This window comes from Sminthopsis crassicaudata, chromosome 6 (assembly GCF_048593235.1).
Source record: "Sminthopsis crassicaudata isolate SCR6 chromosome 6, ASM4859323v1, whole genome shotgun sequence".
Lineage (NCBI taxonomy): Eukaryota > Metazoa > Chordata > Mammalia > Dasyuromorphia > Dasyuridae > Sminthopsis > Sminthopsis crassicaudata.
Window position 1 is genome coordinate 166,397,393 of NC_133622.1, and position 22,957 is coordinate 166,420,349.

Sequence of the window (22,957 nt, forward strand, 5' to 3'; positions counted from 1 at the left end):
GGCTTTTGCATTGACTCTGCCCCAAGCCTAGAATACACATCCAATTCACCTCTGTCTCTTAGAATTCTTCTAAGACTAGACTTAGAATTCTAAAACGAATTCTTTTAAGACTAATTTCTAGCAATGCTGTGTACTCTGGTTACTGGATCTCTTCAATTGCCAGTGCCTTTCCTCTGAAAACCATATTTAACCACATTGTATTTCTTCTGTATATATTCACACATGTCTTTTTTGTTGTTTGTCCATTATTATGTGGATATTGCTTCATTCACAGTATTTAAATCAGGGGTCCTTAAACTACAGTCCGAGGGCTAGATGCGGCCTGCCTGGTTATGGCAAAATCAGACCTGAAGTGACATTTGACCTAAACTCAAACACTTCCAGCGCTGGGCTGAGGTTCATAGTTTCTGTTTTTACTATAGTCCGGCCCTCCAATAGTCTGAGGGACAGCGAACTGGCCCATTTTTAAAAAGTTTGAGGACCACTGATAGAAAGTACAGTGGCTGGCATGAAAGTACAGTGGCTGGCATGTAACAAACCCTTAATAAAGGCTGTTTGATTTTTGTATTACATACCTATAGGTAGTTGTATCTCTACCCTCCAAATTATACCACTATATTTATTTTTGGTTTTCTCCACATCTGTTTCCTCTTAATACCTTATTTTTAGGTGTTTTATTTTTCAAATTTTTAAGTGTCTAGAATGTCTTAGAATTTGAGCTCCCATACAACAAAGACCTCCTTCAAATATGATCCAAAACAATTTCTCTTAAATAGGCCATATGCTTCCATTTGAGTGAAATAGACAGGTGAAGCTTTCTCAAGAAGTCTATGAGACTAGAACTAAATCACGTGATCTCAGAGCCAGATTAGGTCTTGGGCCCAGGTTGCAGGAAGTCACATCATCTCTAGATCTAGAAGTCTCTAGAAACCAAGGCCCTAGGTCAGTGACAGGAAGTGACCTAACCCGGAAGCAGACAGCACTGGTGACCATTGGTCAATGATGGTTACTTCCTTTTAGTCTAAAGGGGTTGGGTCTTTTGCTATTTAACCTTTTTCCTGCTTGTTGGGAGCTAGATGTCTCCCAGATGTGCTTGGGCCTCTCCCTGCAGGGACTAAATAAATGCTTTTTCTTTGTACTTGAAGCTGTCTCTGATTAGTTAATTTGGAGAAGGGGGTCTAGCCCCCGTCCCACACACATTTTAGTTGTATCTCACATTAAGCTTCTACTATAAGTCACTAACATTCAAAGAAGACAAATTGTGTTCAAAAATATTTATTGAATCAAAGTGAAGATTGAACCACTTGAACGTGTGTGGACAGAGGAGAGAAAGAATCCACATCCTTGAGGTTACATCATCTTTCAATTGCCAATGAAGAAGAGTCTTCTGGAAGTAGCTAACAGAGGGAGAGTGGGCAGGAATGCAGTAGTTAAGACCTTGGTGGGGGGAAAAAGAATAAACTTAGATTTTATTTTCTTAACAGTTAAAAAAAAAGATAAACATAAAAAAAAAAAAAAAAACAACAACCCAGAATCTTAAAAATAACGATCTATATATGTCTGTGCAAGGTGTTTTGACAAATTTATTTCTGAAATAAGTAGCTGTTATGTGGCATTTTAAATTTTCTCATCTTTAAATCCCTTACAAATATCTCATTTAGACCCTGTAACAACCCAGGGAGGAGGCAAGTACTATTATTTTCATCGTACGGATTTGGAAACTGAGACTCAGGGGCGGTGCGTTCCTTTCCCATTAAAGCGTTAGTTAGACAAGCGAGACTTGGAGGAATGAGGGGACTAGAGAGGCCCACTGCGCTCTAACTTCTTAGGGGCGGGACAAAGTGTCACGACACTTCCAGCGGAAGTGCCAAGGTAAATGGCTAGGAGATATTGGCAATGGTAGGCGCCTCTCATCACTGGTGACCTCTCCTCCGGCCTGCTCTCAGTGTGAGGGCATGGAGAGTTGTCGGGCAACTAGCCAAAAGGGTTGTCTCGATTTTCCAACGGGCCGATCTGGCCTAGGCCCCGCACACCCTCCGCGCCCCCCCATCTTTCTTTCGGCCGCACCGTGGCCCGCTAGCACCGGAAGCGGAAACATGAAGCGACTGCTCCCCTCTAGGTGTACGCTTCCTAGTCTCGCTGATTGCAGTAGGGAGGCGCGACTGCTATCTATGTTACCGCCCTTAGTGGAGCCGGGCTTTTTGAGTCCAGGCGAAATCTGGTCACTTCCTTCTACCCATCCTCTAGTAACCTACATTTAAAGCCCTCCTCTAGGTACTCTTTTCTCATGATCAATTAATTGCTTATTAAGCCGTTCAACTTATTAATGAACATCCATTGAAACTGGGGGAGGGAGAATCCAAAACTGAACTGACCAGGGCAGGAGTGTCTACTCTCCCGCAGAAACACCGCTCTACTTAGATAGTCAGAGCTCTCTCTCTTCCTCCTCCTCCCTTCCTCCATCCCTCTCCTCTCCCTCCTCTCTTCTTCCCTCCCCCTCCCTCCCTTTCCCTTCCCCTTCTCTTCCCTTTCCTCTCCCTCCCCCCTCTCCCTCCTCTCCCTTTCCTTCCTCTCCCTCCCTCTCCCTCCCTCCTCCTCCCTCTTTTCCTTCCTCCCCCTTTTTCTCTCCCCCCTCTTCCTCCTCTCTTCTTCTCTCCCCCTCCCTCTTCCTCTCTCTCCCCTCCTCTCTTTTCCCCCTCCCTCTCACTCTCTGTTGTTATTTTTCTCCCTCTCTCCCTTCCCTGCCCCCTCTTTCTCGCTTTCTTTCTCTGTCTCTCCAAATCTGTCTCTGTTTCTCTCTGTCATCTTGTTCCAATCTTGTATTTGTGCTTGGTTTTTTTTGGCCAAACAATAATGGGTGGAGAGTCCTAAAGTCACGTGAGACCCAATTTCAAATCTAGCCTCAGACAATTACAAGATTGGTGACCTTGGTCAATTCACTTGACCTCTGTCAGCCTCAGTTTCCAATCTGTAAAATGGGGACCAGAAAAGCACTTACCTTCCCCAGGTTGTGCGGACAGTATGAGATAGTATTTGTAAAGTGCTTTATAAATTAAAATACAATATAAATATTAGTTATTATTTTTTGTTTCATGCCCGTTGGCATGAAAATCTCTATTGCATATTGATTCCAAGTTTATGCATTTTTTTTGCTAAGAAGATGTTTATTGGATTAATAATACTGTATAACATTGTGGAGAATAGGGAGAAGATTAGACCTGTGGTTTCCTTTTGCTAAGAAAACTCTCACTGTTGATGCAGCCTGTTACCTTTAAGGGCTGGGCCAGGCCCGAGAGCAGTTCCCTCCACTAGGCCATGCTTCTCATGGCATTCTAAGATTTGCAAACACATTTTACCTAATTTATGCCGTTGGATTCTCACCATACTTTGTGACCTCTCCTCCATCCTGCTCTCAGCATCTTATTACTGAGGAAGCATTCAGAGCTATTAAATAATTTTGCCCATGGTCACACAACTAGGTCTCTCCTGATTCTAGATCCAGCTCTCTTTTCCCTCTTATCATACTGCATTTTGTAATTCCTAAAACTTTTTTTTTTTTTGGCCAGGCAAATTTCAGATATATAACAGTAACTCACTATGTTATTACCTTATTGCTTTAGTTGGAGATGGTATTCTGTACCGCATTTAGAGGATGTCCTTAGAGTCATCTTCCTCTAGGTTGGTAACATCAGTTTCAGGTGTGGAATCTTTTGTAGGATCTGTGTAGCGTTCTTCAGTGAGACTTCCAGGTAAGGAATCTGCGGCATTAGTTACAGATTCATTTGGCCTGCCTACCAGTTTAGTGAGGAAGGCTTTCATAGTGTTCTTATGTTCCCCGGTATTCTTGGCTTCTGATGCAAGGGGAACGGAATAATCTTTGTTTTTAGAAGCATCAAGAATAAGGGCTGTTGCATTCAACTCATCGTCAGGATTTCCCTCTATCCAAAACCCATTAACATCAAGAGTATCTTCCACTATAGAGTTAGTAGTTTCAGATGTGGTGGTGTCTTCCTCCTCAGAACTAGACAAATCAAACATAATGAGTGTGTCTTTTTCCTTCATGATGTTATCCTTTGGTATAAATGCCATGGTATTGGAGTCGTCTTCCTCTGAAGGGATTGTTCTGTCAAATTCAGTGATTTCCCATTCTTCAAGATCGTACACTATAAAATCAGATACTGTATTTTCTGGGTCTGTAGCATAATCATTTATTAGAAAAGCATCATTGTCTGTTGAGCTAATGCTCTCAGTTACATGAGGAATCACTTTCTTTTCAGGGAGAGGAATGACATCAGTAGAGATCACAGAAGTGTTAGTCAGAGAGGAGATACATTTGGCCACATCATCAGTAGGTGTCTTAATACACTGTATCTTAGTATTAAATTCTGATGTTGGTATTTCCTTCAAAAGAGTAAGTCTGTCTGTCACAGAGCTGATGAAGTTGCCAAAAGTGCTAATGAAATTGACGGCAGTCGTAAGGAAGTCACTCTCTGTTACAGAGTTATCCACTGATGTAAGATGGCCTCCTTCTGAAGTGATAGGTATTTGTACTTTAGGGATAATATTATCAGCCACGGAGGAAACAGTTGCTTCTGTTATGTTTCTAGTGATGTTTGTTGTGGGAGTTGGAGAATAGATTTTAGGGGGTGGATCTTCAGCCACTACTGGAGCAGCACTAGTCACAGGCAAGTTTTTTTCAAGGGAAGGGTTTTCAGGTGAAGTATTGATGGCATCATATAACATCTTAGAAGTGGTGTCCTCCCTGGTTATAGATGGATTATATTCAGTGTATATGGAGTCAACACTGGAGATAATGTTCTCTTTGGAAGCATCCAATGGGAAAGCATGAAGGTAAGTTGGAGTGCTAGTAATTGACTGTTCCAGGATACCAAGATTGTTCATGGGAGCAGAATGATCAGTCATTGAATTTAAAAGATAGGATTTTGCCATTTTCAGATCAGCTAAAGAGTCATCTTTTGCCATATGGGTGTCTTGACTTTTTCTGCTAATGAATTCAACTTCAGGAATATTGATTGTTTCCACAGACAGAGTGGTATCTTTATTGGATTTAGTAATCCCATTTCCAGAAATGAAAAAGCCATTGCCAGGAATCTTGGGTAAAGAAGGAGTCAGCCCTCTGGTCATTGTTGGATTGGCCTGGGCTGTAGAAGACATGTCACCTGTTAAATCTGAGTAAGACAGAGATTCAGAATTTTGATTTCCCAAGGAAATTCTATCTGCTCCAGGAACAGAGAAGGCATCAGCAGGTCTGTTGGGTAAAGAAGGAGTCAGCTCTCTGGTCATTGTTGGATTGGCCTGGGCTGTAGAAGACATGTCACTTGTTAAATCTGAGTAAGACAGAGATTCAGAATTTTGATTTCCCAAGGAAATTCTATCTGCTCCAGGAACAGAGAAGGCATCAGCAGGTCTGTTGGGTAAAGAAGGAGTCAGCCCTCTGGTCATTGTTGGATTGGCCTGGGCTGTAGAAGACATGTCACTTGTTAAATCTGAGTAAGACAGAGATTCAGAATTTTGATTTCCCAAGGAAATTCTATCTGCTCCAGGAACAGAGAAGGCATCAGCAGGTCTGTTGGGTAAAGAAGGAGTCAGCTCTCTGGTCATTGTTGGATTGGCCTGGGCTGTAGAAGACATGTCACTTGTTAAATCTGAGTAAGACAGAGATTCAGAATTTTGATTTCCCAAGGAAATTCTATCTGCTCCAGGAACAGAGAAGGCATCAGCAGGTCTGTTGGGTAAAGAAGGAGTCAGCCCTCTGGTCATTGTTGGATTGGCCTGGGCTGTAGAAGACATGTCACCTGTTAAATCTGAGTAAGACAGAGATTCAGAATTTTGATTTCCAAAGGAAATTCTATCTGCTTCAGGAACAGAGAAGGCATCAGCAGGTCTGTTGGGTAAAGAAGGAGTCAGCCCTCTGGTCATTGTTGGATTGGCCTGGGCAATGGAAGACATGTCTATTAAATCTGAGTAAGACAGAGTTTCAGAGTCTTGATTTTCAAAGGAAATTCTATCTCCTCCAGGAGCAGAAAAGGCATTAGCAGATCTGTTGGGTAAAGGAGTAAGCACTTTGGGCTTTGTTGGTTTGGCTTGGGCAATGGAAGACATGTCTATTAAATCTGAGTAAGACAGAGTTTCAGAGTCTTGATTTCCCGAGGAAATTTTCTCTCCTCCAGGAACAGAGATGGCATCAGTAGGTCTGTTGGGTAAAGGAGGAGTCAGCACTCTGGTCATTGTTGGGTTGGCCTGGGCAACGGAAGACATGTCACCTGTTAAATCTGAGTCTTGATTTTCAAAGGAAATTCTATTTCCTCCAGGAGCAGAGAAGATATCAGCAGGTCTGTTGGGTAAAGGAGTAAGCACTTTGGGCTTTGTTGGGTTGGTCTGGGCAATGGAAGACATGTCACCTGTTAAATCTGAGTAAGACAGAGTTTCAGAGACTTGATTTCCAAAGGAAATTCTATCTGCTTCAGGAACAGAGAAGGAAGTCATAACAGGTATGTTATTCTGTGGACTGATTGGCTGAGCAACAAATTTGGATAGGTCAGCTGTGATTTCATTCACTTCAGAGATAGGACTGACATCTTTTCTTTTAGGAAAAATAAAATAATCCTCAGGGGCTAATACATTGTCCTTCAGGATATTGCTACTTGATATAAAGGATGAAAACTCAGTGGGATATAGAGTATTTTCTTCTTCCTGAGTAACATCATCTCTTGTTATAGCATTCTTTTCTTCCCTGTCAAATGCAACTTCTTGAACATCAGATATAATCTCCTCTACAGGAATATCATCTTCATATCTAGTGGCTTCAGTCAAAAAATCAGTGTCTTCTCTCGAATTAATGGTAGCATCTGCAGATATAGATCTATTAAGAGAAGGGTATTTTTTGCCAGGAGTAGCTGTCTCAGTGACTGGATCTTCTATTACTGTGTCAACTATGTCAGGAGCAGTATAGACAGGGATCCTTGGGAAGTGTGTAGAATCAACTGGACGAAGTTCAGATTCAGGCTGGAGGGCCTGAGGATCACTTTGTACAATGACGACATTCCATCCTGAGAGAGGCGCCCCATTAACAGGTAAAGGCTTTTTAGAAACAGACCTGGATGCCTCAGACACAGCCATATTGGTATCATTCAATGAGGTTTCCTTTGAAGGGAGAGTTTCTTGGTTATCATCAACAGTGGCATCTTTTAGTAAAGTGGTATCACCACCTGTGGCCTCAGGAGAATTTGCCCTAGAAACAGTGGGGTGGTCATTTTCAGGCTTAATGTGTTCAGGAAAAAGGGCAGAAGCTGAAAACATGGATGTGGTGGCTTCTTCAGGTGTGGTAGCACTTGTACCTAATTCAGTTACTGGTTCAATGTCTTCAATCTTAAGAGAAATGAAGGAGGGTGTGGGAATAACATCATTCTCTAAATTGGTATTTTCTGCCATTTGGTTTTTCTCCCTTTTTTGTGATATGGCATCAGTTGCAATAATCTTAGGTTCTACTCTAGGGTTAACAGTATCATAAGAGGATAATCCAGTATCTCTTATGACTGATGTTTCCTGGTTTTCAAGAGAGGTGATATTCTCGGCAAGATTAGTGCTCCCAGTCACAAGGCTGCTTGTATCTGTTGCAGTGAAGGTAGAATCCCTATCAGAAGTAATGTCATTATCCTTATGGGTATTGGCTGTGGTCTCTGAGAGAAGCATGTCAGATTCAAAGGAAGTCACCTTAACAGCAACCCTGTTACCTTCTTCAACAGCTGTGATTTCTTGATTTGTTGTTTTAATTCCCTCAGTGATGACATCAGTTACAGTTTTGGCTTCCATAGGCACTTCAGCTTTGTCACCCGGATGATTCTTAGCATAAAATTTATCTTCACCATTTTTCTCCATGAAGGTAATGAGATCCTTGCAAGCTATGGTGTCAAGTCCATTTCTGTTGGACAGGCATGAATTTGAGACTTTGATAAGGTCAGATGTGTTCGATTCAAGGATAATATCATTATTCTCAGAATTATATTTGTCCCTTCCAATTAAATCATTATCATATAAAAGGCTGTCTTCTACCCGAATTATGTTGTCTTCAGATGCTATAGGATTGGCATTATTATTAAGGAGAGTTACACCAGTTATGTCATCCTCTATAGAATTTTTCATTTGTTCAACTACTGTCTCTTTTTCTCTTGATACTATAAAGGAATCATCTGACAAAGCCTCATTTTTCTCCTGAAGAGAAATTGCAGCACTATTAGTCTTGGCATCAGGAATAAAACTGGGGTTTTCATGAGTTAGTAAAAGGTTATTGTCTGGGGACATGGTGACAACTGCTCTAGGAAGGGGAGTCTCACTACCTTCAGCAGGAAGGGCTCCAACAGAAGTAATTTTCTCTGCAGCAGGCATGTTTGCCACATCAGTTACCATTTCCATGTTTTCATCCATATGAGAAATTCTGTCAGCTTCAGGAAACATGAACAGTGCTGAAGGAATAGTACTATACTGTGAAGTAGACATTTCACTCCCAATAGTTTTAAAGTCATCTTTTACATATTGTGTTTCAACTGCTGTGACACTGGTAGTTTTTTCTGGTTTAAAAATCTCAGCTTCTACATTTATGTCCAAAACTTCTTTATTTTTGATGGGGCCAGGTTCCCCAGCAGAGCCAAAGTTGTCCATTATAAAAGTTCTGCTTTTTTCCATAGGGAAACCTGTGTCTGGGTCTAGAACATTTGAAAAATCAGTTCTTTTCTTTCTTGGGTTAGATGTCTCTGGCATAAAGGTGGTAGCATCTTCTACAACTTTATTGTCTTTTTCTACAGCGGTCTCTTTTAGAAATTTTGAAGGCATTTTCTTACTTTCATCAGGGTTGGAATGAGCCATTGTCCTAGGAGCTACAGATTTCAACATGGTGGTATGAATCTCAGAATCAGGTGGTTCATACTTAAGGATGACAGTATGACTGGTTTCTGTAGAGTTTGTTTGCATAGGATTGGCCGTAACTATTTCAGCTGAGTATGAACTATCAGCCTTGTTGTAGGATGCATAAGTCCCCAATTCAGATGGCTCATATGTGAGTGTGGGCATGCTTATTATAATGGGGGTTGGAGGGGCAATGATGTATTCCTCAGTGACATAGGCAGTAACATTGTTGTCAAGAGCAAGAGTCATCAAATCATTATTGGAGGTGTTTTCTTCTGTCAGAGAGACACCCTTTCTCTCTGCTGAGATCTCCTTTACAAAGGGAATTTCATTAACTTTCATAAAAGCAGATTCCTTTTTGATAAAATCAGGCTGATAACTAGAAGGATTTATTATATCTCTGACCTCTGTTCCAGGGCCACTGGTAGAAGGAATTAACGTGTCAGGCACCATGGCTGTTGGGGTACCTTTTTTATTAGCAGTAGCTGCAACATGTCTTGTGTATATGACTTTGATGATGGATGTCTTAGAATCATCTGGAAGAAGAGTGGCTGCCAGTGGGAGGGCAGGAATGTTTGGTTCCACTTCAGGGAGGGGTTGGTTCAAAATGGCAGCATCATTAGGGAAAGAGTTGTCAGTCCTAGGTCCTAGGGCCTTTGATGGGACTGGGGTCCCATCAAAAGGAGCATGGTGCCAAGGAGTAGGATTGGGGAGAGCTGTTAATGAGCCACCTCTTGTGGACAGTGGAGTTCCCACTTCAGAAGCAGTGGATTCATCGTTAGGTTGGATGTATTCAGAGGGAAATGTAGTATCTTTAGTCAGGATGGCAGGGTTCTTCTCTATAAGTGGGATTACTTCTTTTGCAGCCAAGTCTGTTATATATTTGTTCCCTTTATTGGCATAGGGCATCCTGACATCTGGAAGAGTTGTGATGGAAGTCACTGGAGATATGTTATTCTGATAATTAGTCATTTCCACTATAGCAGTTTTATTCTCTTTTTCAGGGGATTTGGCACCAGCCGCAGTATTTGTAGCATGATTCCCAGAGATAAGTGTGGAGTTATCTTTAACTTCAAGGGAAGTGGCAATGGAAATGCCTGCCACAGGGGGCTTTGCATCTTCCAAAGCTAAAGGAGAGAGCATATCCAGACCAACTTCATTATCTTTTTGAGCTTTTCTTTTTATTGAAAGGTAAGCTATGTAAGGTAGAAAAGTCATGTTGCCTGCAGCTTCTGAATAATTTTGTTCTGCATTTGTCATTTCTTTAAATTCAGTGGTCATTTTTATCATTGCACCTGGGATGGTGTCAGCTGTGATAGCCATTGTCTTAACACTGTCAGCAGCTGTCTGAATAGCTGAGTCACCTCCAGTGAAAGGTTTTTCATCTTCAGGACTAATGTAATCATCAGATTTAGTTTCTCTGTTAGTAGTTATTTGAGGTGGAGGATTGACACCATCAGTGATCACATGATTGTTTTTTGTTTCAAGGAAAATGAAGTCTTCCTCAGGGTCAGATTTTTTGCCTTCAAGGATATTGTTATCTGACATAAAAGGTAAAGAGTAAGTAGAATATAGAATTTTTTCTCCTTCCCGAGTAGCATCATCTCCTGTTATAGGATCCACTTCCTCCGTCTGAAATGCTGCTTCAAGATTGTCAGATGTAATCTTCTCTACTGGAATATCATTTGTAGTAGTTCCAATCATAAAGTTGGTATCGTCCTTCAAATTATTGGTAACAGCTCCAAAGATAGCATTCTTAGGAGAAAGGTATTTTTCACCAGAGGTGGTTGTCTCAGTGGCTGGGTCTAATTTTACTGTGTCAACTGCATCAGGGTAAGTGTAGGCAAGGTTCCTTGACAAGAGAGTAAAATCAGTTGGAGGAAATGTAGATTCCAGCTGGAGGGCCTGAGGGTCACTATGAGCATTGATGACATTCCATCCTGGGGTGGGGCTTCCATTAACAGATAAAGACTTCTCAGAAACTGGTCTAGATGTCTCTGGTATAGTTATATAAACATCATCCAATGAGGTTTCCTTCAAGTGGAGAGTTTCTGGAGGAATTCCAGCAGTGGCATATGAATTAAAGTTTAAAGGATCATCTATTAGTGAAGTGGTGTCATCTTTGGACACAAAAGTAGAATCTGCCTCAGAAACAATAGGGTCATTTTTAGATTTAATGTATCTAGCATAAAGAGTAGTGGCCTTGGGTTTAGCTAAGCTGCTTCTTTTTGTAGGTAGAAAGGCACTTGTAGCTGTCACATCAATTAAGTGTTCAGTATTTGCACCTACATAGTAGCTATCAGCTTTAGGAGTGATGAAGTAAGTCACAGGAGAAGCTTCTGCCTCTTGTGTCTTCTTTATCTCAGCCCCAGAAACTTCATTGGGATCCTCTCCACTGGCAATTTTGTTTTCAAAAGAGCCTCTGTCCTTTGAGGCAAAAGCTTCTGTTTTGGTTGTGATAGGGGTCTTGGCTCTCTCGGGAGTAATAGGATCATCCTTTAGGCCATTTCTTTTCCTCTCTGGGTAAGAAATGTCAGGAAGAAGGAAGACAGTATCTGTATCAGTTAGACCATCTTTTTCTAAAATAACAATTTCTTCCAACTCAGAAGCAGCTGTTTCAGGTGGAGAGTTTGTGACCTTAGCTGAAGAATATTTCCCATAAGTCAGAAACTCATTTGGATCAAGTATAAAGGTTGTGTCTTCATCAGAATTAATTAAAATATCTTTAGGTACAAGCTTATGTCTTTGGGAGATGCTATCATGTGAGAAAAAGGGGGTAATATTAGTTACCTCTAGGATGCTTTTATCACCTTCCCTTTCCTCTCTTTCTTCAGATTCATGTTTTGAGTTTCTTCTTGTAAGTATTTTATACAACTCCCTATCATATCCTGTGGTCAAAGAATGGTTCGGTTCAGAAATGGCCAGGTTGTTTCCTGCTTCCGTATATGCAGTGTATGCATTGGGGACAGTAGCTGCTGTTGTCCAGTGTGTGGGAATTTCTGTACCATCATCCACATAGGAAATGCCCTCAGTTGAAGGGATACTAGTAGAAGTCACTGGGAGGATGTGGTTCTGCTGATCAGTTATTTCAGCCACTCCTGTTCTATCTTTTGTGTGGGCTTTGATCCCATCAGGAGTGGATGGGGCAGGTTCAGTCGCTATGTGATCTATGGGTCCTGTGGCATTCTTAGAGGAAATGTGTATTTTATGACTGGGTGTGGTGCTGCTGGCATTGGAATCAGTGCTATCAGTTGTAAAAGAGCTTATGTCTCCCACAGGGAGAGCATTGTTAGTGTCAGGGAGAGCATCATAACTCCCTGTGTTTTCTAGGCTTCTCATATTAGGTAGAAAGAATGCAACAACTTTGCCAGCTTCTCCATTCTTTTTTTCCACAAAAGCAATTTCTTGGACACGAGGGGTTGCCATTACCAGGGTTCTAGTAATCAGTATTTTAGAATTTGTTTGGTCAGTTGAGTTGTTAGTACTGTTAGATCCAATGTCAGTTCTTTCTCCCCTGAGGGCAGTGCTCTTTCTATCCACTGCCATTTTTATATCAGTAGGAATAAGAAGAGAGTTTGTGGTACTTACACCAGTTCTATTGACATCCTTGCCTAATACAAAATCCTTATAGGCCGTATCGTATGGAGGGTTTCCTTCAGCTTGAGTTGTGACATTTTCTACACCCATGTAAGAAGACTTTTCTGTAGGTATAGTTTCGAAGACCAGTCTTTCAGAATTATCTCTTTGGCCATGATTGCTAATTGGAGTGTCTTTCACAAGCATAGAATTAGTAGCTCCCATAGTAAATAAAGAATGTTCAGAACTGGTGGGAGAAAACCTATAAGTTGGTAAGTCAGCTGGAAGAATTATAGTCTCCAGTGGGAGAGTATAGTGGTCCCTCTGAGTTTTAAATATTTGCTCTTCTGGGTTGGAACCTTTATTTATAAATAAAGTCTTAATGTTTTCTACTAGAGGTTCTGATTTCTTTGATACTACTGTCATTGAAGGATCAGTCAGGGATTCTTCTTCTATAAAGACAGATGATTGGTCTCCACTAGTTATGATATCTGGCAACTGAGAGAATATTTCAGATGTCACTAGGGGGACATCTCCTTTGAACAGAGCAATGTCAGTTCCTCCGGGAATGATAAACTGTTCTTTAGCATTATTGTCTTTACCAGGGAGAGTAGTGCCATTAGCCACAATTGATGTGGCTCTGTCTATTCGTGTGATAACACCTCTTGCCATGGGGTCACGTAGAACTTCTTCTCTCTCATAGGGAAGCTCATCAATAACAAAATCAGTGAAGGAAATCACAGGATCCACCCCAAGTTTAAAGTTTTTCAGTTCAGGCCCAGCAGTATTGGTTTCATCTTCTTGAGTTTTGGGGTCAGCTGTTGTGGTTGCAGTGTCTGCTGGCAGTCTAACAGTATCATAAGCAATAGATGTGTCATTCTTAATCAAAGGCAACTTGTCTTTCCTACTAGAATCAGTCCTATCAATAATGTGTGGCCTTGTATTGAGGACAGTGTCGGGAACAGAAGAGTGAAGGGTTATTTTCACTTTTGGATTAGATATTTCTGGAAGGAAGTCCATGTCATTGGTAGCTATAGCTACCATTTCTCGAGATGCTGGGGTAAAGCTTTCAGTATGAGTAAAGATGGAATCATCTGTGGTTCTAGGATTCACAACCTGCAACTTTTCAGTATCTATGAGATTTCTGTTGTCAGCCTCAGTGTCAGAATTATCCTCTCCGATAAACATAGTGTGGTGGTTTTCAGTAACTACTGCATCATCTGGAATAATAGTACTAGACAAATAATTAGGAGCAGGAGATTCAAATCCATCTGGGCCATATGTGAGTGCAGTGATGCCCATAATAGGATCAGTGTCATCTGTTTTAAGCACTGTCCTGGAATCCTCAGAAACAGAGCCATAGTCCTTAAGGATATTGCTATGGAGTGGAGTAGTCATCTGGTCTACATTCTCTGTCACATTTTTTATTGGCAGAATAGCATCATTTGCCTCCACTGTTGTAGGCCTTTCTGTCAAAGGAAGTGTTTCTGGTTCAATAGTCTTGTTTTTCTCTACAGAAGATTCCAATTCATACTTACTGATTTCATCCGTGTTTCTCACATCTCCTATAGAGGAGGTAGTAGCAGATGTGGGGAGGACTCTGTCAGAGGGTGTGATTGTATGGTCAGATAAAAGGCTAGAAGTGTCATTCCCCCCTGTGCTATTCCCTGGTACCAGGATGATAGCTGAAGTAGGGGAATTGTAGCTGGCCTGAACCATACTCACAGTCATGTTAGTTGGGAGAAGAGTTTCTGCTTCGACAATGTGCCTTTTTGGGGTGATAGCAAGACTTTTAAGAGATACAGATTTGTTATTGATTGTATCTGTCCATGCTGATTTTATAAAAAAAGGACCTTGAACTTTCTCAGTCACAGAATCATATTTAAGAATCTTTGACGCATTAGCAGTTGTGAGTACGTCTTTGTCTCTCATGGAAGGAGAAGCATTGGCATTTAAGTTGGTAAAATCATTTTTGGACTTACTGTTCTCAGTTGAGAGAGCAGAGGTCTTGTCCTCGACATGAGTGGCTTTTTTTATAAATGAGATGTCAGGAGATGTATTTGGGCTTCTTACAAATTCAGTCTCATCATCAGTGTGACTGATAGGGCCAGAGTCAGTGGGAGTGTCCTTTTGTGAATTGGTGATATCATCCACAGTGCTATTGTCTTCATTTCCTTGAGGTTTTAAATGAGTAGCTTGTGTTATAGCCCTTATCCCAAGAAAAAGTTTATTATTAAAAGAGGATGGGGTATTTTTTGTAACAGAGATTCCTTCATCTTCGAGGGTGATGGGATTATTAGCAGGGTCATCACTGTTGGATATTGAGGATATAGCATATACTGGGGTGAAGGAAGAGACTAGATTAGGGGTAGTACCTTTGTGGATGGTTCTTTTTTCCCCCAGATAAGAAATTTTAGGCAAAAACGAAGTAGCATCAGAAACAGTCGTACTTTGCTGTCCAAGACTAATAATTTCTTTTAAATCAGGAGCAGTTGTTTCAGGTAAAGACTTTGTGACATAACTAACTGCAGGAGCTTCCAATGTATTTAGATTAGGTGGGCTTGTAAAGATGTTTGTGATGGGGCTGATGCCATCTGTTTCAGGAAAAATGGAGTCATCAGGAACCAAAGTACCAAGGATATTATCATCGATGGGTAAAAAGTTTATAAAGAGGTTATCATTGGAAATGGATTCTTCTCTTTGGAGGTTATCTCCCTGTATGGTAGTGGTTCTCTCTACATAAGGAATCATTTCATTTTCAAAACTTTTGCTGTTTTTAGAATTTTCACGATTTGTCATTTCATACAGCAAAGGAGTGGGATTCCCCTTGGAATCTAAAGCCTGGGCCACATATGAATGAGACCCCTCAGGGATTGTCACTTTGTCTCCTAAATGGGAAAAGGTCATATCATACTCGTTTTGGAAAACATAAAAACCTGTGGTATCAGAATTATCAACATCAAGGGCACCATTATTGGATCCAAAGGCAAAACTGGATGGAATGATGTTTGACATAATGCCCTTTTCAGATCCATCGTAGTACTCTAGAATAGGTATCAACTTATTCTCAGTAGTTGCATCATCTTCTCTTGAGGTTTTAGCCTGATTGCTGGTTCTGTCACCACCAATAGATTTAGATGTCATATCTCTGTAGGGGTCATTTCCAAACAGGAATATAGGAGCCTTAATTTCAGATTCAGGATTTTCTTCCATGAAAGGAATGATATCATGTACTTTTCTTGAACTTGTAACAGTTTTGTCTGATGTTGACGATAAAACAGGTGTTGTGGATTTAGCTATTTTGGGATCAGATTGAGTTGCATTAGTCACATATTTTATTCTATCTACTAGATGTTCAGCAGTATGGACTTGAGGCATAAAGGAGTTATCTTTTGCAGAATTACGATCATTGTCATCCAAAATAACCATTTTTAAGATCTTTTCCTTTGGTGTGTTTTCTTCTGTCAGAATAACTTTGTCAGCCTCCATTATGTCATTTGCTTTGGAAGATGGAATTACATTACTCTCAAAAGTTGTGTCTCCATCTGCAAATGTTTCATCCATCCTTGGAAGAGTATAAATTGTGCCTGTAGTATCTTCTCTAGGGGTAGAACTTCTGGAAATAACTCCATCAGATAAAATCTGTTGTCCTTTGTCCATTGAAGAGTCATCTTGTGTGTTAGTAGTTGTATAATGTTCTTTAATTAAAGTTTCTTTCATAGGAGTAACAAGCAAATTGTTTAGTAGAGGGTCTGCAGTGTTCACTTTGGAGACAGCTGCATCAGGCATGGGTGGTCTAGTTGGCACATTTGTCAGGTTTGGAATTCTCACTGTAGAAATGGTGGCATTTATTTCAGGAAGAATAGTATAATTTTCAGTAATTGAATTGTCACCCCAAAGTTGGGTCATATCCACGACATTTTTATCAGCAGTATTTGAACTTTCCAAAAAACCAATATAGGCATTTCCTGTTGCAATATCTTCTTTTTCAGGCAAATTTATTTCAGGCTTAAATTTAGTGAGAATAATTTGCTGTATTGGGGTCTCAGAATTCCTTATAGTTGGGATATCATTTACTTCAGAAGTTACTTGATCCCCAATAGCCATGTCATTTTTAGCTACTGTGGTAAAAGCTAAATACTTGTCATTGTTAGCTAAAGGAGTGCCAGATTTCCTCACAAACATTTTAGGAGAAAACTTTGTAGCATCATCTGTAGGGACATTTCCAATAATAGCATTGCTTGTTGGAACAGCAATATATTCAGGAATTCCTCTCAGTCTTGTAAATGGAATGGCATCTTTCATAGGTATAACAGCATCATTAATACCAACTGGAAGTTTAGCCCATGGCGCCATTCCTTTAGGAAAGATCCTGGTTATATCTATGCTATTTTTTGTTAGCACTACAGAATCATCAACATCTGTTGGGTAGTCTTCTTCCCAGTCAGGAAAATCTGCAAATGTTTCATCCATCCTTGGAAGAGTATAAATTGTGCCTGTAGTATCTTCTCTAGGGGTAGAACTTCTGGAAATAACTCCATCAGATAAAATCTGTTGTCCTTTGTCCATTGAAGAGTCATCTTGTGTGTTAGTAGTTGTATAATGTTCTTTAATTAAAGTTTCTTTCATAGGAGTAACAAGCAAATTGTTTAGTAGAGGGTCTGCAGTGTTCACTTTGGAGACAGCTGCATCAGGCATGGGTGGTCTAGTTGGCACATTTGTCAGGTTTGGAATTCTCACTGTAGAAATGGTGGCATTTATTTCAGGAAGAATAGTATAATTTTCAGTAATTGAATTGTCACCCCAAAGTTGGGTCATATCCACGACATTTTTATCAGCAGTATTTGAACTTTCCAAAAAACCAATATAGGCATTTCCTGTTGCAATATCTTCTTTTTCAGGCAAATTTATTTCAGGCTTAAATTTAGTGAGAATAATTTGCTGTATTGGGGTCTCAGAATTCCTTATAGTTGGGATATCATTTACTTCAGAAGTTACTTGATCCCCAATAGCCATGTCATTTTTAGCTACTGTGGTAAAAGCTAAATACTTGTCATTGTTAGCTAAAGGAGTGCCAGATTTCCTCACAAACATTTTAGGAGAAAACTTTGTAGCATCATCTGTAGGGACATTTCCAATAATAGCATTGCTTGTTGGAACAGCAATATATTCAGGAATTCCTCTCAGTCTTGTAAATGGAATGGCATCTTTCATAGGTATAACAGCATCATTAATACCAACTGGAAGTTTAGCCCATGGCGCCATTCCTTTAGGAAAGATCCTGGTTATATCTATGCTATTTTTTGTTAGCACTACAGAATCATCAACATCTGTTGGGTAGTCTTCTTCCCAGTCAGGAAAATCAATCTCAAAGAAATCATCTTCCTCCAGAAGGTCTTGGACTCTGAGATCTTTCTCCAAGAGGTCTGTGTTGTCCGTTATAATTGTATTATCTTTTACCATACTAGAATCAAAATACAGGCCACCTCCATCTCTTTCTTCATCATATGTACCAGCATCTGAGAATTTATTGGCATTTGTTAAAGCAATGGTAAAATCTTCTGAGAAGTCATTAGCCAAATCCCCAGGGTTTAGAAAGTAATCAATAGCATGATTTGCTGTGGTTTTGACTTTCTCATCCCATGGGGTAGCGTCAGCTAATGCTGTAATCTCTTCTGCACTGGTGATCTCATTTCTTCCAAGTGCATCAGTCACAATTGTTGTAGCTTTCTCTTCATGAGTTTTCAATCTAGGAGTTTCATTATTGGTATTCACTGAAGAGACAGGATTGTCAGAATCAAGAACCCTGATAATGGTATCTGTAGTGGTACTGATAGGGGCTTCTGGGATAGATGGAGAATGGCTTAGTGGATGATAATCAAATATTGATGAGCTTGGGTTAGGTTGTGAATTTAAAGAAACAGTTCTTGTGTTCCAAAGAACTTTGGTGGGGGGAAAATGACTGGATCCAAAGGAAGGAGGTAATGATCTTCTTGCAGCTTTGCCCAGCAAAAAGTTACTGGATGTGATGTTGGATGAGTGACTTGATTCATCTTGATCCACATTAAAAGAATTTCTTTTAATTAAAGTAGACCTTGGATTACCAGAGAGAATGCTGAAGGATGAGGAATAGTTTTTAGAATCTGGGACAAATGAAGATTGATTGGATAGAGAATCAGGAACAGAGTGGTCCCTTGCAGGAAAGGTAGATGTAAAGTAGTACCTTGTCCTAAAGGTTGGCATGGAGAGGTTGGTTGTTCTGAAGGTTGGAACAGGGTAATGCATTGCCCCAAAATTTGGTGGAGAGCTGAATGTTTTCCTGGAATCTGTCCCAGAGTCATGAGATGAACTGGAGTCTGATGAGAAGAGATAAGTTGCTCCAGAGTCTATGGGACTTGCATAGGAGTGTAGGGTAGAGCGCTTTGTGGCACTGGAGACTGGTAAGGAGAAATGAGTTGTCCTAGGTGATGATAAAAAACTGGAGGTCGCTCTAGAGATTGGCAAAGAGCTTTGAGATACAGTGGATATGGGCATGGAATTGTGGGTCTCAGCATTGCCATCACGGTAATGCCATGTTATCTTTGAGACAGGTGATGAAAAGTTTTGTGGTGCCTCAATCCTTGTAGAGTTGTTTGGTCTTCCCTCCGTAGGGTCAGATAGACCTTCTGTAGGGGAATATCTTCTAGTTGCAACCTCGAGAGGTAAGGTATGGTTTGCACCAGCATAAAGAGATCTGTGTCTTCTTACTGTTTTGAATGGTGACAAGTAAAGTACTGTCTCCTCAGGAGCAGAAGAATTCCCATTGGTGGTCTGGTTAAGTGAAGTCTGATTGGCTACAGCTTTGACTGGTGAGGAAGACAGAGTTGGATTGGGTGATAGATATTGCCTTAGCCCATTTTCTGTTTCCTGGCTGTCACTGTACTGCAGGGAAAGAAGCACAGTATTTTCACACTAGTCTCCCTAGAAAAGATCCCTTCCCCCATAACAATATGACAGTGTGAGTATCTTGAGTGATGTAAGCCAAGGAGTAGGAATGAAAGACATTCTTCTTATATTCAGTACAATATGTCACAAAATTCTCCATACAGAATGTCAAGAAGAAAAAAAAGAGGACAACTTGACATGTTAAGACTAAGTACCAAATATATAAATTTAAATTATGAATCTGGGCATGTACACACACACACACACACACACACACACACACACACATGCACACAGAGACAAAGACAGAGACAGAGGGAGGGAGAGAGAGGGAAGGAGAGGGACATAGAGACAGAGAGAGACAGAGGAGGAGAGACAGAGACAGAGAAACAGAGCGGAAGAGAAAGATTGAGGAAGAGAAAGACAGAGAGATGGGGAGGGTAGAGGGAGAGAGGGGGACAGAGAAAGACAGAAAAAGAGAAAGAGAGAGACAGAAAGAGGGAAAGTGAGAAAAAAGAGAACGAGAGAGGAAAACAAAAGAGGAGGAAAGAGAAAGAGAGGGGAAGAGATAGAGAAAGAAAGATAAGGGGAGGGAGGGGGAGAGAGGAAGAGGGAGAGAGAGAAAGGCAGAGAAAGAGGGTAAGAGAGAGACAGAAAGAGGGAGAAAGACAGAAAGAGGAGGAAGAGAGAAAGGGGAAAGGCAAACAGAGAAAGGGAGAAACAGAGAAAGGGGGGAGAGAGATAGAGACAGAAGAAAATAAGGGAGGGAGGTGAGAGGGAAAGAGAGAGAGACAGAAAAAGGGAGAGATACAGAGAGAGAGAGAAAGAAGGAAAGAGATAAAGAGAAAGAGGAGGAAGAGAGAGAGGGAGGGGGAGACAGAGGGAAACAGGAGGAAATAGAAAAAGAGAGAGGGGATAGAGAAAAATGGGGGAGGGAGTGGGGAGAGAGGGAGAAGGAAAGGAGGAGAAATAGAGGGAAAGAGAGATACAGAGACAGAGAGGAAGAGAGAAGAGAGGAGAGAGAGAAAGAGAGAGGGGGGGAAACAGAGGAGAAAGAGGGGGAAACAGAAGGGGGGAGAGAGACAGAGGAAGATAAGGGAGGGAGGTGAGAGGGAAAGCGAGAGACAGAGAAAGGGAAAGAGACACAGAGATAGAGAGAGACAGAAGAGGAGGAAAGAGAGAAAGGGGGAAGAGAGAGAGAGGGGAGAGAGAGGGAAACAGAAAACAGATAAACAGATAAAGGTGGGGAGAAACAGAGAAAGATAGGGGGAGGGAGTGGGAAGAGAGGGAGAAGGAAAGAAAGAGAGGGGGGGAAAGGAAGAAAGGGAGGGAAGGAGAAAAGGAGGGAGGGGAAAGGAAAGAGAGGGAGATTTACAAAGTAGCTTTTTGTGTAAATTGAATAATTCTCTTATTTCAACTTATGTTAATTGCAAAATAAAATGAAATTACTCTTCTATTTCTCACCCTTTTCTTGTGCTCCTTTGCCATAAAACTTAGCAATATTTACTCCTATTAGATATACATTTAAATAATAATATAGTTTAACAATAAAATCAGAAGATAGAGAAATTCAAGCTAGAAATAATATCTTAATTTAGAATTAGGAAAATCATTGACTAAATGTCCATATAACCCAAGGAGGTCATTGTTAAGAACCTATATATAATAAAATATTTATAGTAGAATTTTTTATACTATCAAAAAAATTGGGAAAAAAAACAAACAACAACATATACCTGTCCATTGGAGAATGGCTAAGGAAATGTGATAGATGAATATAATGGGATACTACTGTGCTGGAGAAGGACTATAGAAGTGTGGAAACACAAGTGAAGTAAGCAGAGCCATATTTCATATAAAAAAACAAACAAATAAGCCAGATGACTACTATGAAATGACTATTACTTTGTAAATGGGAAGATCAACCACAAAACAATCAACAGTAAATATTGCAAAATTCCAAACACAAGGATGGCCCCAAAGAAGATGTATGAAAAGGCAGTCTCTCACTCTATCTTTTGCAGTTGTGGAAGGTTCACTGAATTAGAAGATTTTTTTGACATATTGATTAAATTTCCTCTTTTCCTGATTTTTCTATTATTTCCTCTATCTTTTATTTTTTCTTAATAAAAATGTATTTTTTTTAATAGAAGGAAAGATACTGGGAGAAATTTTGGTGATGTAAGAACAAAAAAAAATCAGTATTTATTTTTAAAAAGAAATAATTTTATTCAGCAAAATTTACCTTTTGGGGGGCTATAATTATGAGCTGATAATCTTATCTTTTTTTTTTTGTTATTTTTTCCCCGAATTCTAACAGCATAAGTTGAGAGCCACCCTCTACCCCTGAAAAAATTAATTTAATTTAAAATTAAATTTAAAAATTAAATTAATTTTTAAAAAATTACTTATTTAATTTAAACTATTTAAAAACTCTAAAACTTACCAAGAGACAATCAGCAAAGGTTAAAATAACTGTAGTCAGGACATGAACCCTCATCTTGTCTCTGCTACTAAAGATGCAAGAGAGCCCCATTGTTATGAAACCAAAATAAACGAATAACTTTTATCAAGTTCCTTTTTTTTTTTTTTTTTGATACAATGTTACACTCACAGAAATAACCACAATAATCTGAATTTGCAGGTAACATGAATAAAAACATGAAGATAATCTATCAGTGCTTCCCACCCCTCCATCAAGCAGGAATATTAATAGTACTAGTAAGTAGGGTTAGGTGCTTTACTGAAGCTAATGTAGTTTAATAATTGATACCAAATTGAACTTAGGTTATTCATAAGATCATAGATTTAATGCTAAAAGGACCTGAAGGCTATTATTATTCCAATCCTTTACTTTGTAGATAAGACATATGAGATCTAGTAAAGTCAAGTGACCTAGTACTATGCATTGTAGAACATTAAATAATATAGATATCAAATGGCAATGGGAAGAAACTTTTCTGTGAGGAGTAAAGTCTACCTTTGCTCTCCCCACCACCTCAATAATAATTCTGTTCTGTAGGAAACTCTTTTTCAGGTAAGCTGCATAGACAAAGACCAGCAGAGCTCTCATAGCTTAAGACTTCAAGCAAAGAGTGGACAAAAGCATTGTGGATACACCACATCTGTACCAGACAGCCGGGTGCTTCCTTTCTAAGTCTGGGCCCACCGATACCAGGCTCTTCTGAGTCAGCCTCTCTGTGCTGTTTGATGTGTGAAGATGAAAATCAGGAATAAAGCAAAGCCTGAATCTAATAAAGAAACTCCAACTCCCCATTCTCCCCCCCTTCCTTTTTTCCTATTGGGGAAAAGTAGAAACCTTTTCACGTGGATGGGTCTATTTTAGAATTAATCCTGAGATACAGGATGGAGAGGAATTGTAGGCTGGTCTGGGCACATTCTTTTAGAAACAGCGACCTCTTATCTTATCTTTGTGTTGGAAAGGGGTAGGAATCCTGTTTGAACTTAAGACATCTTCCAGAATATTAACTCTCAAGCTTCTAAAGCTATTTTTTCAGGATTTTAACTTTTTAAA

General features: G+C 40.1%; 1 protein-coding gene across 1 annotated transcript; it reads right to left on the bottom strand.

Annotated features, from left to right (window-relative positions):
- Positions 1-1,259: 1,259 nt before the first annotated feature.
- Positions 1,260-22,629, bottom strand: CABS1 (calcium binding protein, spermatid associated 1). The gene is made up of 4 exons (XM_074275767.1): positions 22,554-22,629; positions 21,869-21,935; positions 3,608-19,419; positions 1,260-1,437 (listed from the first exon to the last, which is right to left on the bottom strand). Exons 2-3 carry the CDS (start codon positions 21,920-21,922, stop codon positions 3,646-3,648), a joined length of 15,828 nt encoding a protein of 5,275 aa, XP_074131868.1. The 5' UTR covers positions 21,923-21,935; positions 22,554-22,629; the 3' UTR covers positions 1,260-1,437; positions 3,608-3,645.
- Positions 22,630-22,957: the final 328 nt, after the last annotated feature.

Excerpts from the sequence above, each read along its gene's own strand:
- CABS1 (XM_074275767.1), bottom strand. The coding sequence starts at position 21,922 with ATGAGGGTTCATGTCCTGACTACAGTTATTTTAACCTTTGCTGATTGT. Across the intron at positions 19,420-21,868 it reads CCTTTGCTGATTGTCTCTTG|TACAGTGACAGCCAGGAAAC; the intron begins GTAAGTTTTAGA and ends CTTTCCCTGCAG.